This window comes from Mesocricetus auratus, unplaced genomic scaffold, assembly GCF_017639785.1.
Source record: "Mesocricetus auratus isolate SY011 unplaced genomic scaffold, BCM_Maur_2.0 Super-Scaffold_100023, whole genome shotgun sequence".
Taxonomy (NCBI): domain Eukaryota; kingdom Metazoa; phylum Chordata; class Mammalia; order Rodentia; family Cricetidae; genus Mesocricetus; species Mesocricetus auratus.
In genome coordinates this window covers 16,223,598-16,242,391 of record NW_024429204.1, presented here as the reverse complement: position 1 = coordinate 16,242,391, position 18,794 = coordinate 16,223,598, and the positions used below count along the sequence as shown (strand labels likewise).

General features: G+C 40.3%; 1 protein-coding gene across 10 annotated transcripts in view; it reads left to right on the top strand.

The window, feature by feature from the left end:
- The window catches only part of Samd12 (sterile alpha motif domain containing 12), a 439,420-nt gene that overhangs the window by 180,297 nt on the left and 240,329 nt on the right, over positions 1–18,794 (top strand). For all 10 annotated transcript variants that reach the window (XR_005870605.1, XR_005870604.1, XM_040730487.1 and 7 more), the window contains exon 3: positions 11,607–11,733. Coding sequence is in view for 8 of the 10 variants with exons in the window: in XM_040730487.1 (XP_040586421.1) it covers positions 11,607–11,733 (127 nt within the window). In the remaining 2 variants the exon portion in view is untranslated. The remainder of the gene's footprint in view (positions 1–11,606; positions 11,734–18,794) is intronic.

Sequence of the window (18,794 nt, the reverse complement as noted above, 5' to 3'; positions counted from 1 at the left end):
CTCCACATCTAGCCATTATATTAACCAAAGTGTGAAAGAAGAACAAAACCCTTCTATGATATGCAAAGGCTTCTTAAGAAGTGTCTTCTGCTTATGTCCCAGAAAGCAGAAGATGCAAATTAACAAAGGGCAAAAGAAGCATCCAGGATACCATCCACCCACCCACCCATCCATCCATAGAGACAGACAGACAGACAGCTACCCTTCCTTCCACCCATCTACCCATCCACCCACCCATCAATCTATCTCTCCATCCACCAACCCATGTACCCATCAAAACTAAGCTAACCTGTAGCCACGAGGAATTTACTCAGTATGTATTTAAGAAAGGGGAAAGGAAGAATTGATATAGACTATCATTACAATCTTTAGGAATATATTTTCTTTTGTTTTTGTTTGTGTGCTTGCTTTTACAATGAAAAGCTTCCTGTGATGGTGCTAACCTATAATCTCAGAACTGGGAGGGCAGAGTTGGGAAGACTGCAGGTTTGAGTGGCCAGCAATGAAAAGGAAATGAGGGAGGCAGGAAGGAGGAAATTAGATAGTGCAAAGTCCTAAAACTTCATAAGAATTTATGTTCCCAATTAAAGTAAACTAAACCATGGCATGAATTTCGGTAATAGCTGGAATGTCAGAGATATATTTTATTTTTCCTGTTGTAAAACTTCTTCAAGATTCTCAAAAGATATGCCATTGAATTGCTAAGAATATGGTAAAAGAGCAAAAATAATGCTACCTAGGCGGCCTGACTCAACATTTGAACAAAATTTACAGAATTGTAGTAATTAGAAAATGACACTTAATGGATTTTTAACTTCACAACAGTCTATAATCATAACATAGAAGAATGGACCAACTGTCAGATTGAATAAATAATGTTGACAATGTAATACCAATACTGCAGATGACAAAAAAGGGGAGAAAAAATGTAAAGGCATCTATATTTGAAATTCATATAGGTTTTAAGGTTATAAAATTAGTAATGGATGGAGAGATGATGGAATAAACTACCAATTTGCTAATTCCTGGTTATTCTTATTGAGATATCAATAGATAACTCCTGAAACACAGTAAATTAAAAAGATCAAGAAGAAAACCCATGAAGATGTTAACACTTAAGTTACATGACCTTTCCATTGCTGTGACGTCTGACAGAAACGACTTAAAGCAGGGAAGATGTGCCCGAGTTGGTCTGTTAGCCTACTCTATTGACCTCAGATATTTAACAGGACTGAAGCATCATGGCAAGAAGGCATGGCTGAGGAAGGCTTCTTGTCTCATGGAGGCCAGGAAACAGAACATGGTAACAGGGAGAAACCAGGAGATTTCCCCCTTAAAGACATGCATGCAATGGTCTGATCATTGCAACCATGCACCACCCTTCACAGTTTTACCACCTTTCAATGGTCTGTTCACATTTTTAATCCATCTTTTCATTAGTTCATTGGTAAAGTCAAAATGCTTTGTTGCAATAATCCCCCCCACACACACACAAATATCTCCCCCTGGATATTACTTGTCTTGGGGACCATGTCTTTAATGCATAATCTTTTTGGTGGAGATTTTATATACAAGCTCTAAATGTCCTTGATATTGCATCTGCAGTTGGAAAAAGATGTTTGACTTGACTTAAGACCATGTATAAGTTTTTTGAAGGAAAAATAGCTGCAAGACAAGAAATGTGTGTTTTTCACTTTAATCCCTTCCTTAAAACTCTTTTGCATGCTTTCTTTGATAGTGGTAAGATTAGAAAATAAGTAGTGTGATTATAGAAACAAAAGGATTACTTAGGTTGTTAATCAAATAAAGATGCATGATTATTCGTTCAGGCGAGAATGTAGCCATAAAGATGTGTACCTGGACATGGATTATGGAAAAGCAACCCATAAAACTAACATACTCTTCTAATAAAGCAAGTCCTCATGATTTTTTTCTTCAGTGATATAAAAGCTTCAGTGAAATGAAAGTCAAGTGCAAATATACAAGAAAATAGGTTTCTTGATTCTTATAATTCATCTTGTTTACTTTATCATCCTGTTGATAATATACTGGTAGTGAGATTTTCAGGGTCCATCAATCTTGGATTCTTAGGGTATTGAGTTTGAATTTACCAGTCTCTGGGCAGGTTTGGTCCCATGTAATTTAACTTCAGACGCCATGTCAGAGCCATAGACTTGGTGGCTTAAATGAAAGACTGTATTTTCTTAGTGTTCTAGAGGCTGCAAGTCTGATATCAGGGTGCTATAATGGTCAGGCTCTTGTGAGAAATGGTCTCTTGGCTCACAGATAGCCACTCTTACTCTGGTGAAAAGAGAAAGGGAAGGGAATAGAACGAGAGAGGGTGGGTATGCTCTGGGTCTCCTCTTATAATGCTACTAATTCTGTCAAATGGAACCCACCCTTATGACCTCCTTTAACCTAAATCTGTATCTAAATACAAATTTGGAATGAAAGCATCAGGGCATAACTGCTGAGACCCCGCAGCATCCAATATACAGCAGCCTCCATTGAAGTAATGGAACATGTGGACAGGCTACGGTGAGCATGAATCCATGGAGCTGGGAACTGAGGTATCCTTTCAGTAAGTTTAAGTTTAAGACTAGACTTGCAAACATCACAAGACACTATGCTTCCACACTTTGAAACTTGTTTCTCTATACACCACTCTCCACCCTATTATAACACCGCTTTTGGGGGTGCTTATGCTGTCTCTCTAGGGCAAAGTGCACAGTGGCATCAAGTTCTATATTCATTATCTTCCATTTCCTGCAAAATTCATGCAAATTCAGTATTAAGCTATTTTATTATTTTAATTTACATTATGGACAGAGTAGGTATTTTTATTGTCCTTTAACTAGTAATACCACTGAAATAGAAAGATTACTGCCATCCAATAGTATTGCATGGAAAATGTGTCCTCCATTCATAAGGTAAGTGGGAAGCTTCATGGTGGGGGGCCAGATTATGTTATCTCTGCCCTGGATACACCAAAACAATAGGATGACCTTTTGCTTTGTTTACATTTACCTTAATTGAATGATCAAGGAATCCATGAGCAGTAGGAGTATCAATAACATGGTCCACATTACTGATCTGTTATGCCTATCAAAATAGAGTCTAGTTATACAGCTAGTTACACAGCTAAGTCTCTATGCTGTGTAACTTTATTGCATGTATACCAAATGCAGCCCTAATGTTCATTAGCAATGATTTCATATGTGCTGTTTGACTTCTCTAAGCCTATTCCTCTATAAGTCAGATGTGGTAGGTGCTTCATAAACTGTTGGAGTCACCAATTTTCCCATATTCTGAATCACTATATTATTTCTAATACTGTTTGGAATGATGTCATATATACCCTTCTGCCATCTTCCCCAGGCCTGTTTGGTCAGGCTTGACTATGCAGTATCCTCATATGTGGGTATATCACACCACCTGCAACATCTGGGTAGATCACACCACCTGCACATCTGGGTAGATCACACCACCTGCACATCTGGGTAGATCACACCACCTGCACATCTGGGTAGATCAACAACATCTGCACACGTGTATAGATCACACCATCTGCACATGTGGGTAGATCAATAGCATCTGCATAGCTGGATAAACAGCATGTCTTTCTTTATAAATAGTTACGTGACATACATGGTGATCTGAGCTGAGTCTATATGGTATGTGATTAAGACACTTTGTAAATAAGGAAGGCTGGCGGTGAGTTTGAGGCAGAAACCACCGCGTACCTTCTCATAAATGCCGGAAAGTCATATATTTGTGTAGATCTCAGAATGAATAGAATGTCTCAATAAGAATGAACATATCATACCTCCTCATTTCATACCTTTTTGTATCATTTCTTCTTTTTACTCTATTTTCTCACATTTTTCCTATATCAGTCTTTATCAACTAATGTTTGAATCCTACTCTGTTAGCAGCTGTCTTTCTGTAGTGTTTTTTAAGGTTCCATTTTTTTTTAAAAAATTCTTCTCTCCTTCAATACATCCCAACTACCGTTTTCCTGACCCTCTGTTCCTCCCAATCTGTCCCTTCCATCTCCCCTCTGCCCCAGATCCACTCAGTGTACCTAATGCTATTTCACTGTGCCGACAACTCAAATCACCTGGCTTCTACAGGTCACCAGTGCCCACTGTGCCATGCCAAATCGAGCTTGAGAATCCAGTAGAGAAGTTTATGAATGCAATCAAAGATGCATTAATTCTGGACATTATAGTATGTGTGCATTTAGGTACCTAAATGCTATTTAAATGCCTTGGATAAACAATTTCTGGTCCTTTCACAAACCACAGGGTAAGAATTGTCTGTAATATATTGAAGTGAAAAGCCTGTTTAGAATGGTCCAGGGACCATCTCAAGATCCATGATACTAGTGATTAATGATGCTGGCCTTCGTGGAAGGCCTGCATGACTACAAATGCCAGACTTCTCTTGTCTCATCATTCTCTGTGTCAATCAAAAAAGGGAAAAACCATTAAGACTCATAGATGTGAGCTATGCTGCTAAGAATTATGGTGCTAGACAGCTTCTACATTTTTTTCTGCAAATTCTGCAACCTCTGCTCAGTCTGTACAAGAAAAATCTAACGGGAGGAAAGGATGCTTCAACTTGAGAATGTCAAGAGCACAGCTGGGACTTGAACCAGATTTCTGACACTTTGAGGATGTAGAAGCTGTGATATATGATGACATTCTAGACAATTCTTCCATTTGTTCACCAGGTAATTATTGAGCGCCTGGTGCAGGGCACTGACCTAAAGTTTGGAATTTCTCACAGAATAAGAAATACCTCCACCATTATGCAAGTTACAAGGCACTGAGAGGAGTCACATGGTAAACAGTAGATCAAGTGACTGAATTGTGTGCTGCATATGCTTGCCTTGAAAAAGGAGTAATAGAGTGAGGTAATGAGAACTGCAAGTACCAGAGGGAGGGGTGCTGGATTTCTAAGCAGGGAGACAAGGATACTAACCCTTACCAAAGGACCATTTGAGCAAAGGATGATGGAGATAAAGAGTAAGCCCTTGTAGGTACAAGAGCATTCAAGGCAAAATAAGTGGGCATTGTTGACATTTCTAAACAACCGCAAAAGGACTGTAACAGTGAGAAAGGAAATAATTAGGAGAGGGATCATCAAAATGACATCAGTGACATTTGGCAGGGTGTCAGGGCCCATTAAGATGGCTCCACTACATCTTGACTAAAGCTCAGAGAGTTCAAAACTGTCTTTACACCTGCAAGACTAAGCTTGGCTGCTACAGGATGCTTCCGCCTTGGTAGTGGGTGTCTTTATCTGAATAACAACAGACTTGGGCTCAGGTGTGTTTACTCTTGACCCTGAAGGCAGGATGGCAGGTGTGACTACCAAATACCTGGAGGATTAAGGAAAGTAAGTCTGTGTGCCCTTTATACATGATAATAGAAGCCTTCTGCCATTGTCCCCACTTTCAGTGGGTACTTAAGAATGTTGAAGAATAAACTCTGGGTTGTTGAGCATACAGTATTCAGTATTCAGCATTCAGCGTTGAGTATGGTCTGAATGGCCCTCCTGACTATATTCCTGTATCTCCATTTTGTCTCTTAACTCCCTTAGCTAGCCCTTCTTGGTCCACATGCCCCACCTCTCAAGTATGAACCATGACTGCCCGGATGGCTCCAACTGCAGCCCCAAAAAGACAGCTTCCCACCCATCGCTCAGCAACATGGGGCTATACAGAGGGTGGACACAGCAGGGAGATTGCATGAAGCCTTGTATACCACTTTAAATGTTTAAAATGAAGACTAAGGGAAGACAGAATTCTGTTGGTTGCACCAGACACTCAGATGCAGTTGGCTAGGTAGACCATGGCATTGCTTCCTATTGAGTTTTGAGAGTATATTGGTAAGAGAGATGGAGTTTGATATACTTGATCAGAGATCCCTATGGTTTCTGCAGTAGATTGCATGCAGACTATAAGAGAAACAAAGAGATCTATGGTGAATCTCAGCAAGAGAAGGAAGTCTGTATCAAAGGAGAGTCTATAATATGAATTTCTATTTTTTGATGTGTTGAGAGTGATAGATGGAGCAGTTTGGGGTGAAAGGATGGGGCCTCCAACTTGTGTAAGTTCAGTGTAATGTTTATGGATCGAACACATAACTAGATGTACAGGTTGTCTGTTACCAATTGGAGGCTATAGTTTGGAAAAAATTGAGCTGGAAATATACTTTGGGGTTCAACATATATCATGGTATTAAAGCAAAATCATTAGATCCACATAGATCGTTGATGTGGCATGAAAATGGAATTCAGTAGAGCTAGTGGTGAAGGAATCTGTTTTCCTTTTGATACAGAATACAACTCAAGAATTAGTGAGAGAGATGATGAAATCCAACTTTAATTTTGGCATGATGGAACCATTAGTGTTCACTAACAATGAATGGATAGTTTCATATAGATATTTATGAAAAATGTGGCATTTTAGGAAGAGCCTCAAATCTGTAGAGAAAGGAAAGCAGCAAGAAGGAGAAAGAGGAGAGCATAGAGTGTAGTTATTTTCAACCAGGGGACTGGTGGGTAGTCCTGAAGTGAAGTAACTCAATCCTACACACACACACACACACACACACACACACACACACACCACAAAATAATAGTAAGTATCATAGACTGCCAACTGAATATAATAGTTAAGGAACCTCTTCACAATTTCCTATGTACCTCTTTCCATGAAAGAGTTAAAGTGGGCATTATTGTTGTTAAAAGGTTAGTTCAAGTGTTGAGTATTTTGTAAACTATCACATTTCTTTTTGATGTTTAGAGACTTTTTTGTGAATGGATGATCATTTAGAGCCACCAAAGTAGTCACGGACAGTCTATTGTATATAAACGTGTGTATATGTGTGTTTCTCACCGCTCCTCTTCTTTCTGCAGTCTTAATTGTGATGACACAGAATGTCAGCAAAAGAGGACAGGGAACTAAAGGGAGGGTATGTGATGGTTTGAATAAGAATGGCCCCCTATGTATTTGAATCCTTGGTCCCCTGTTGACGGAACTGTTTTGGAGGGACTGGGAGGTGTGGCCTTGTTGGAGGAGGTGTGTCATTGGGGAAGGTTCTAAGGTGTTGAGATCCCACACTTTAACCATTGTCTGTCTCATGGTCATGTCACAAGATGTAAGCTCCCAGGTGCTACTCCAGCAGCATGTATACCTGCTTGCTGTCCTGTTTCCCAACGTAATAGTCATGAACTCTCCCTTTGAAATGGTGAACCTCAAGTAAACTCTTTCTCCTCTAAGTTGCCTTGATCTTAGTGGCTTATCACAGAAATAGACTAGTAACAAAGACAGGGCATTAAAAGAAAGTAAAAACAGGACGCTCCTATAGCTTGCTGACTTGACATAAAAGGAGATGCTGAAGTCACATTACCACTTTCTAATAGTTGTCTATGAGTCTCTTTTTGCTCCACCAATGACCATTAAAAAAGCTAAGCTCTCTGATTTTTCTCAGTCAACCACTTAGGACTCATACAAACTTATCCAGTAGAGACTTTACACAGTATTTACATACTTGCAATCACAGTGTTGTCTTATAACTCAAAATTAAGTAAATTAAGAGAGAATTTGTATTGCAAAGGAGAGAGGGGAAGAATAATTAGGTTAAAAAATAAAATTCGGCTTTAAATGCACTTTTCAATATGTTCTTTCAATACTAAATTTCTTTCAAGCATTTAATTATTTCAAGCATTTAATTACCAGAAAAGCATCATCTTTACCTTGGAAAGCTCAAAATTTACTGCACAAAACTACTTTCTGGCTAAGCACAAATTACTATAAAACTCAGCTAAAATTATTGCATATGGACAAATTAAAATTAAAAATCATTTGCAAAACTAGTCATATTTTTTGCAAGCAACCTTTCCCTCAGGCTATGAGTCTTGCATAAAGTCTCCCCATAAAAGAGAAAGTAAAAGTGTCTGAAATGCATGTTCATTTTGTCAATGTAAAGATCAGGATTCGTTCAGAAAGGAAATGTCTGGAATCCTGCTTCATGTCACAGTGCACAGAGGTTAAGATAGTAAACTGCCTCAGGTCTCTTTCAGGGCAGCAAAACAAACCAAAATTGTCTCTGGGGCTGTAAATCGAGGAATGGTGTGGTAAAACCGATCTTGCAGAAAGAAAACTGGGGTAAATGTTTTTTTAATGTTTGCCCTTGGGCAGGGTTTTCTTTTCTATTAGTTTACTGTTCCTAGCAAATATGAAATGCTTTATCTCAGTGGTTCGGACTATTATTATTTGGGTTTAGTCTCCTACTGTGAGGGAAAAAGGAAGACCTGGCAGCTATTTTAGAAATGAGAAAATGATCATCTAGCGATAGATACAAAGAGGAGGGTGAACACTGGAAGGCAGAGAAAAGGGAGGCAGCTCAAGGATGTGACACCTATGCACCTCCTGCTCTTACCTTCTGGAAAGGGCAATATGCCAATTCTATGCACGGGGCTGGATTTAGCCTATTGTTCCAGTCATACAGCGGAGTAAAGTGTAAGCTCTTCAAGGACATCAGGTTATGGATTCACTCTCAAAACTTGATTGAGGTTGGGATGGAGTTAATGGGATGCTGCTACAAGGCACTATGACTGAGGATCATCTTGGAGTTACGAAAGAGGAAAAATAAATGTAAAAACTAGCGTAGACTGGGGGATTGTCATTACGACTCATTAATGCTACCCCTTAACAAGCTAATGTGTAGCAGACTAATAACAATTTAATAATGCAACCATGGTTAAGAGTTAGCTGGTAAATAATGACTTTTAATCACAATTGGTTAGAGAGATATTAAACAGTGAATTTTAGTGGTAGGAACTCAACCTCATCTCCCATTCCATTTGTCACGTTTACCTGGGGGAATATTCTTGTGAGTACATACATTCTGAAGCTTGAGTTTACTTGTTTTAAATAGATATCTCCAAATTCATAATTAGAATAGAATATATTCAGAAGGAAAAGTGAGTGTTAGCTTTCGAACCGCTGAGTTTCTGGTGAAAAGGAAAATATCTAAGAAAAGCATCCATGATAGGATGGTGAGGATTCACTCTGAGTCGACTTGACAAGTTTGGCTAAATCATCATCTGAAGCCCAGGTGATGGACTCAAGTCCTGAGTTCCTTAGGAAATGAGCAATTTAAAGGATGACCTTTCTGGATTAGGAAGTTTAATGTATTGATGTATAAGCAGCTTCATCCTCCTGTCTTCCCTGTCCTAATTTACAGTCTTCTCTGACTGGTTTATAGGAGTCTTCAAAAAATCTGATTAGCTTTACTCGAAAGAAACTTGCAGGAGTTCCAGGGTAATGATGTGTCAGCTCCAAACTCATTCAGCTCATCTGAGGGGAAAGTTTTAGAGTAGGAAAGAGCCAGATTCAGAGGTGCTGACTTGTGAAACATGTCACTTCTACCTAAAAGCTCTGGAATTCTTGTTTTTTGATCACACAGAAGGAAAGGATGTCAGGATGGGCAAAAGAAAAAAAATTCTACATTATCATCAAAACAGCAGCAGCTACAAAAATGTGTGTTCACTTGAATTCTTCAAGACCAAAATTCTCCTCCCTCATCAGGATTAGGAAAACAGCCCATATGATTTCAAACAAGAAGAAAATGGCTGCCTCCTTAGATGGGGCTGAAGGGTGGTAGGCAGAGGTGGCCATATTTGATTAGGAACCATATGAGCTCAGTAAACCACAGGAAAGAGCAGCCAAGACTGGACCTGATGCCTACTGCTGACTAGTGAGTTCTGCTGAAGAATACTGGTTGAATGAAAATCATCTTAGTTCGTTAACTCGTTCAGTTGCTTTTTTTTTTTTTTGCCCCTACCTGCCACCATCTGTCCTGTTACATGCAAGACACTCCGGGGAACACAAGAGATAGAGAAGCTGCTTTTCTTGATACCAGAGTTGCATATCAAACTACCACCATTCCAAGTAATGAGTTGAGAGTTAATTTGGAACCTTGAGAATCCCAGTCATACCTCCTCCAACAAGGCTATACCTCGTAACCCAAATACTTGTACCAAGTATTGAAATAAAGAAGCCTATGGGAGCCATTCACATTGAAACCACCACAAAGTAGAGAGTGACAGCATTATTTGTAATTATTTTGTATGTGATGGCCCAAGGAATCATTCAATTAGAAACATATTAATAAAAAGTGCTACCTGAAGATTTGCATTTTCCCTCTCCCCTCCCTGTCTCTTGGTGAACATCTCACTATCTGTACCATTCTCTCAATACTTTTTTCTTAAAATTGGAACTTGGGGTAATTAAATATTACTCAAAAGCGAAGTAGGTATTACAAACTAGAAAATACATCTTGTATCATAATTTCTTCACCATAACTAATGGTAATAGTAAGTAAACAAAGAAAAAACTGCAGGCTAGACTTATTGCTTTCTGTTAAAAGTTCTAAAACTGAAACAAGTCTTTCTCTGTAAAATAAAATTTTCACAAATGTTTGGAAGATATCATTCACATTCCTGCCAACTTAAGGTCTTCTCCTTGCCGTAATCTAACAGGTTGAAAGAGGAATAAAATAAAATGCCTAGATCTCTGAACCAATGAAAATATCTTAAAGAATTCTCAATATTTCAGCCCTCTTCTTTTGGCAGATACTGGTTCAGAATGATAACAATAAAATCATTGATGTAGAAACTTTCAGCTAGCTTAACCTCAGTTCCTGGAATCCATGAGGGAAAAGACAAAGCCAACACTTATTAATAAATGTATTTGCAATCACCCATTTATCAAAGGCTGGATCTTTCACATCCTGGGTTTGATTTTTCACTTTTTTATTTTTAATTTTCATTACTTATGATCAGAGATCCAGTGAGTAGTAGAAGTCCTTGACTGGCTGACTTCTATATAAAGCCTAAGGACTCTCATTATCTTATTACCTTCCCCACATGCTGGCAGAATTGACTCCTTGCTTTCCCACTGTGGCATGACTAATGTTCCCAGGCTTCATGGGACCACCCTGAGTCCAGAGCCCCCAGGCAGACTAGAACTTTTTAGTATGCTGGTATCTAAGTCTTCTAACATTCAGTCCTGAAATAAGTATTCTCACCTGCTGGGGCAAGGGCTGTAATAGGCAACAGGGATGGTAGGGAGGAGAAAGAGATACCTCCAGCAAGCAGAAAGGCACTTGACAGTGGCTATTTTACCCCCAAACTTAAGCACCTGCAAAGAAACCCTATTATCTTGTTGCTAGAATATATAAAATACTACTTTCTAGGAGGTTTCCCAGTAGAGATAACTCAAGAATGGGTCAAATTTCCATTGCCTTTTCCTCTCGCACCTTCCGGTGTGTGTGCATGCGTGCGTGCGTGTGTGTGTGTGTGTGTGTGTGTGTGTGTGTGTCTGTGTCTGTGTCTATGTCTGTGTGCCTGTCTCTGTGTTTTTAATGCTGAGGAAGGTTGCAGGTGTTAGAAGGAAAAAAAGAGCTCCATATTTCTCTTAAGGGAATTCACGCTATAGCCTTTACCAAGCATGCTAGGATGTTGAACATTAGTGCCTTTCCAGGCATGGGGCCCCATTAACAGACTCTCCTTTGCTTCTTTCTCCACAGTCTACGGTGAAGCTGTCAAAACCAGTGGCCCTATGGACCCAGCAGGATGTCTGCAAGTGGTTGAAGAAACATTGTCCGAATCAGTATCAGATCTACAGTGAGTCATTCAAACAACATGACATAACTGGTAAAGTCTGCAGTATCCAAGACTCTCCCTCTTCCCCTCCTCTTCCCATCATGAGAACTTTTCCCCATGCCCATACAGCAAAACACTATCTTCCTGCTGAAGTTTCCTGCTGTAAGTTGACCCCAGAGCAGGCAATAAACTCTAGAACAGAGGAGCCATGATACTGAGCGAGTCGGGTGGTTTGTAAAGGAAAGTAGATTATTAATATCTAATGCAAGCATATGGGGTGGGAAGTGGCGGGTTCTAGAGTAAACAAGAATGCATCCAGGGAAAAGAAGAGAAATCATTCCTATCAACTTGGTTTTAGGACTGGTGTGGGGATTTTGTGAAGATGAAGACTTTCTACATGGAAGAAGCTTTCCTCCCCACCCCCTTCATTAAATCAAGCCTATTGACTTTTCTGATTGATTAGCTACACATGTGCAACTAATGATGTAGAAGAATCAATAGTGGAAAGTCACTTTCCCTGCCAAACCAGTCCTGTCCTGTCAATCACACAGCCATGAGGCACACTCTGCTTTGTCCACACCCGAGGTTGTCTTAAGTTTCTGAAGTGATGTTGTACTCCTTACTGTCACTGAGATGAAAATATTTAAGTCACATAGTCAAACTACTTTTCCATTGATGGTATTAAAGAATTCCACTGAGGTGATAAAGCAGTATTTGGAATCAGAAAAGCAGGGTGGTAGGATGTTCTAGAAGGCCTTTTCAATCACTTCTCTCAGCAGGGGATGGCATGGGTGACAAAGTCCCATCCTCACCTTCCAGCCTCCCAGTAGAGTAAGGAGTGTCACATGTTGTCTTCCTTGCCAGGCACTCGGGCCCTGCCATAGTTGCAGTCCCCAAATAATACACAAGACACTATATTAATTACGAAGCCATTGGCCGTTTGCTTGATTTCTTACTGGCTAGCTCCGACTCAAGTATTTAACCCATAATTGATAATCTAAGAATTTCTCTAACCCGGAGAAAAGGGTCCGGACCTCTTACTCCTCTGCCGGCCTACATTGTGTCTGCCTGTTTCTCTTTCCCAGAATCCTCCTCGACTCCTAGTCCCACCTGTCTTGCTTCCCTTTTGGCCAACAGTGCTTTATTCAAACCAGTCAGACACATTTTCACAGAATGACGTCTCCCAATAAAGGAGGACCATATCTGGACTTGACCTGTGCCAAGATTCCATCTGCACATTGACAGCTCTCCTCCTGACCCCGTTCTCAGCTATGCATGGACAGACAGGACTTCGGAGCACTCACTACTCTATGGGAAGGGATGCTTGAGAATGAGGAGTCTGATCTAGAACCTTCCTTTCCCTTAATAGAAAGCTGAACCCCTCGTTGAAAACATTGCTTCCCGGGTGATTACCAAGCACCCTGGACAGCACACCTTTTCCCAAATCCATGTTCTACTTTGAGAAATGTTAGTCTCTCTCAGTCTGATCACTTCTATTACTTTGGGAGGGGATGCCTGAGGGAAAATATACTTCCCTTGACGTTCAGTTCTCCCATGCAATTCTGCTGTCTGGAACAGATCTTCTACCTCCCTACATACAATTTGCCTGGGGGTTCTCATAGTGCAGGCAATGGCACCCTTGAATCCTAGAGAAGTAAGGAGGGGGTATGCCAGATTGAGGGCAAGGTGTCACCAAGAACATCTCCCTTCATGGCTGTCTTACATATGAAATTCAGTAAGGAAGGTTATTATGGAAACAGAGTTTTAGCCACTCAAGATTTTTTTTTGATATACAGATGGATAAATTTAGAGTCTTGCTGTGTAAGTGGTGGGTAACTATACAGTAAACATGTTCAGGTGTAACTCAAGCTGATTTAACAAAAGAGTGAATTTCTAACTCCAAAAGGGTCATTTTCTGTATCCTCCGCTGCCAACTAGTGATGATGGCCCTTTAGAATGAAATTCCTAGAACCCTAACAGTAGTGAGGGTGCATAGCCTTGACATATCTACATTTCACTTTCTGGATACTGTCTAAAGTTTATATACAACAAAAGCCCACAGAGGGTCTATTGATCTACTCTATCTCCTGATTGATGGTAGTGGCAAAACCTTCTCAAAATCTTACTTGGGAGCAGTGGTATCACAGTGTGTGTGTGTGTGTGTGTGTGTGTGTGTGTGTGTGTGTGTGTGTGTGTGTGTGTGTGTGTTGGGGGAATTTGTGACAGGGTTTTGCTGTGTAGCCCTGGCTGTCCTGGAATTCACTTTGTAGACCAAGCTGGCCTCAAACTCACAGAAAACCTCCTGCCTCTGCCTCTGCCTCCAAAGTGCTGGGATTAAAGGTATGTGCTACCACCACCCGGCTATGTTGAGAATTATAACATGCCCTCAAGAGCCAGATGAGTCTTCTAAAGGCTTATACAAAGAGGTGGAACAGTACCCTCAGAGTGAATGACTTCAGAGTGGAGGAAATAACCAAGTGCTTGGCTAATTGACCTGAAATGAGATAAGGTGTGTGTTGTAGAGTTGTCAAGCTGCTCTAGACAATATCTTTGGTCTCCACAAAACACCTGTGGTGTCAATAAACTACCATACAGGTCTAAGCTCAAGCTAAACTGTCTCGCTGTGGCAAGTTATTCAACCTCACTTCTTTGTCTCCAAAATACAGGTAGTACTTAAAAAATCACAGAGTTGTGAAAATTAAATTAAATTATGTAGGTATGCCACTAGGACAACCCCTCTACCTGCAAGACTATGTTCTTATTTATGTAAAGTCTTACCTCGAATTGAAAAAAGAAAAAAAAACAACTCCTGACTTTATTCTAAGGTTAACCTATTTCTGTCACACAAAGAAAGCAGGGAATTACCTGGGGACTTGGGGAGCAGAGAGAATGATTTCAGACTAACATCCGGTCCACATCTTTTAGACAACCACCTGTTGAAAGTCACAGAACACCACTCCCTTCCCTTGTTCTCTGACCTCTGTTCTTCTCAGGATACAATACTGGAATAATTCCAAATCCCATGTGACCAGAAAGTAATAAATTTGTATCAGTCTGCCATAGCTGGCCACCTGACATTAGAAGCTTTGGGAATGACAATACCCTTAGAGTTTGTGATGATAACCAGGGAAGGGAAATTCATAAAAAATATAAAAATAAAAACGGGGCTAAGAGCATAGTTTAATGGGTAGACTGCCTAGGTAGTTCTATACAAAGCCCAGGGTTTGGTACCCAGCATCACATAAACCAACTGTGATGGTACATACTTATAATCTCACCATGTAGGAGGTAGAAACCAGAAAACCAGATGTTCTATGTTATCCTCAACTATCTAGTGAGTTCCAGGCTAGCCCAGGATACATGAGACCCTGCCTCAAAACAACAACAATGACCAACACAAATGTAATGTCATGGCAAACCTCAAGAGCCTGGGCAACCAGCAGAAATGACAGGAGCTGCTGCAAGGAGTAGGTCAAAGCCCCCGGAGATGGAGCATTTCCGTGTGCTCAGTTTGCTTTACTTTTATACAAAAGAGAGAGAGTTCCAGCACCTCCCTCCTGGTGATGATGAGAAAATGGACCACATCACAGGAAGCATGCAATAAATGTGGACTGCTGCAGTTCCTCTATACGCTGTCCTGATTTCTGAGAAAACAGACCACACATATAAGCTGTGTTGATCTAGCTCTATTATACTGAACACCGGGAAAGCAGTGCCCCAAGGGGAAACAAAACAGTTTGGGCTGGTACATAACCCTGTGTTAATCTGAAAGGCTATGGACAAGATTATTTACCTGTCTGCTGAGGGATGCTGTTCATTTATTTTTCTTAAAACAAGGATAAATAGGTCCTTGCTTACTGGGGGAGCATGTTCTGTCAAGGTAGCATTAAACACAAACACCCCTCGATCTCTGGGCAGCCAGTCCAAAGATGGTAATTAAAATGAGCATACATTACGTGGACAGAGGGGAGAAGCAGTAGGTGGGTTTCCTCTGTCAAATCATCCTCGATGCTCTTTACCCCAATCTTTAAGACACAGTAGCTGCTTGATGTCACACGACCTAGTCCCTATCAGTAGCATGAGAGTGATGTTTAACTTAAAGGCTCATTGGGAGGATTAAGTGGCATTGTATGTGTGAAGGGCCAAACTTAATGCTGACAGATAGTGAGCTTTCATCCATTTAGCGCGTGTTTATGGGGCATTTACCACTCAGTGGGTTTGAGAAATAAGGAAATAAGGTAATCAACAGATCCATGTCGGGTGGGGGGTGGGGGGAGAGTGTTTGTCCTTAAAATAACCGTTACGCCATTGTGTTACCTAATTCTAAATGGAAAGAGCTGTTTTGCAAGTCTGGGTTTTAGGTAACTAATAGTGCACTAACCTCCCGCTTTTGTCTGCACTTCTGCTTTAAATACTGATTTCAATTGCTAATAGGATAATAATTACTAATGGTCAACAGTAGCCTGAAAATACTTAGCGGAAATGGCTGTGTTTTGAAGATACTGTGTTCACCTGGCTTTTATTGTACTGTAATGTTTCATAGGTTTCTCTTTGGTGGCCAGTTTATAAGCTCACCTTTATCATAGGTATACACATAGGAAAATAGATGATATTTTTAGGCTTCAGTATGAAAGACTTTGAAATATATCCCTGGAGGAAAAGTGGGGGACTTTGGTGGAACAAATTTGTACCTATTTACGTGTAAATTATGTCCCACAGAGGTTTGCTTGACTCCACAGCCTCTGTGGAAAAGTGGTCTTGGCCTTGCCTTTGCCCATCGGTTTCAGACATCCCAACCTGTAACTGTGTCTGCTGTTGGCTTCTTTTTGGAACTAATTGTGCAGCTTAAAAGTTTCCTCAGCAATGAGTCAAATAAAAATCTTAAACACATACTAATTTTTGTATGAGGGAGTGATTTAAGCTTTTTTTTTTTAGACAAGGTCTCACCAAGTGGCTTGTGGCTTGTCTGGAACTTGCTAAGAGACATAACTGTCCTTCCTCCCTCAGTCTCAGAGTGCTGGGGTTGCAGGAGTGTGCCCGCATGTCCACCTTCCATTTGAAATTTACACATAACCTTAAACCACTTCTGGATTTGTACTTTGATGAGCAATTCATATATATATATTTTTTTCTTATGCCATTGTTTCAAGGACATTAAGTTATAAGGAGATATTCAGCTCGGTTGTTGTAAAAACCTAAGAAAAGACATGTTTTAACCTACCAATGCTTCCAAGCTTTTGTAAGTTTTCTATCGGGAGTTCTGATAATTCCAGTGTGCTCAGAGGCACCTGCTATGTTGTAGCAGATGTGTTTAATCAGATGAGAAGTTACCTGTGTTAATTCCCTGCAGTAGCATTCTTAAAAAGAAGATGGTCAGAACACTGGAGAGACATTAGGATATATAGACTGAAATCATCAGATTAGGTTTGAAGGAACCCTCCTCTTTTGCTCCCCTTGCAAGTCTCTTTCCCCAGCTTCCTGGGGCCTGCTTTGGAATGCTGATGAAGAAGCTCTGTTTTAAGCTCCCTGGCAGCTTTCAGATTCTCTTTTAGGCACAGTTAAAACTCTTTGCAGGTTGGAGGAGATTTCATCCCCTGGCTATGCCAGGTGTTCCTGTGGTAGCTGCTAAATCACTGCAACTCCCCTGGCTTCAAACCCAGAACCTGTTGAGGACTGCTTCCCCTGTCAACTTTAAAGACTTATTTTTATGAGCACAGCACTCACAATTTCCCAGAATATAAAATATTTTAAAAGCTGCCTCGAATATATGTATGAAGGGTTTCTGTTGGTTTATTTCATGCAACAACGGGTGTGCTTTACATGTCTGAAGGAATAGACATCTTTTGAATATCATTTGCAGATGTTTCTTATTGATTTTCCTATTTCTAAATAGCCTCCCCCATGATAGATGAATTTATCTATACTTTTTTTAGAGGAAGTAGAAGGACATCTACTATTGCTTTCCCCAGTTTAAAAGTATCCCACCTGATATGACAGACTTTGGAGATCCCCCATGTAAGACCTCACACTCCCTGGGTAGCAGAGGGGGGATGGGGTGGAGGATTGGGGGAGTTGGTGTGGGGGGGTGGAGGATGGGGGAGGAGGGGAGGGAGAGGGAGATGGGATTGACATGTGGAGCAAACTTGTTTCTAATTTAAATAAATAAATAAAATTTTATGTAAGTAAAATTTTATGTAAGTAAAATTGTATGGGACATCTATATAACACTCCCCTCTCCAAGACTTGGTGACCATTGTTGAGAATAAGGCAGAAAGTTTTTTAAGAGCCATTTGTGAGTGGAGTTTCTGTCCTGCCTGGTCCCATGGCCGTTTAGTCCCAAATAAACACACTGAGGCTTATACTATTGGCTAGCTCTCTCGCTCATTCATATATATATATATATATATATATATATATATATATATATATGAGATTTATTAGACTAGTTCACAAGCTGTGGCCCAAGTCCAAGAATTTAGAAGTTGCTCAGTCCATGAGGCTGGATCAATCCACAAGGCTGGATGTCTAAGCTGGTCTCCAGTAGATGCTAGAATACCAGAGAAGTGAGCTCTAATGCCAGTGAAGGAAGACATGGATGTGCTAGCAAGGTGATAGTAAGCTATCAAAGAACAAAAGCTTTCTTCTTCCATGTCCTTACATAGCAGTGGTCCTCAACCTTCCTAATGTTGTCAACTTCAATACGATTCCTCATCTTGAATTGACCCCCAATCATAAAATTATTTCATTCCTACCTTATGACTGTAATTTTGCTACTGTTGTAAATTTCTGTGTTTTCCAGTGGTCTTAGGTGATCCCTCTGAAAGGATAATTTGACCCTGTAGACTAGCTCTCTCTTAATTATAAACCCATTTCCATTAAACTATGTATTGCTACAAGGCTGTGGCTTACCCATAATGTTACTGCTTTGGCGGCTACATGGCGTCTCTTTTCCTCTTCCCAGCATTCTCCTATTCTGGCAGCCCTGCCTATACTTCCTGCCTGACTACTGGCCAATCAACATTTATTCACCAACCAATAAGAGAAACATATGTTCACAGCATATAGAAGGAGATTTCCCCCCCCCCATCAGTTGTTGGTTGGAAATAAAATAG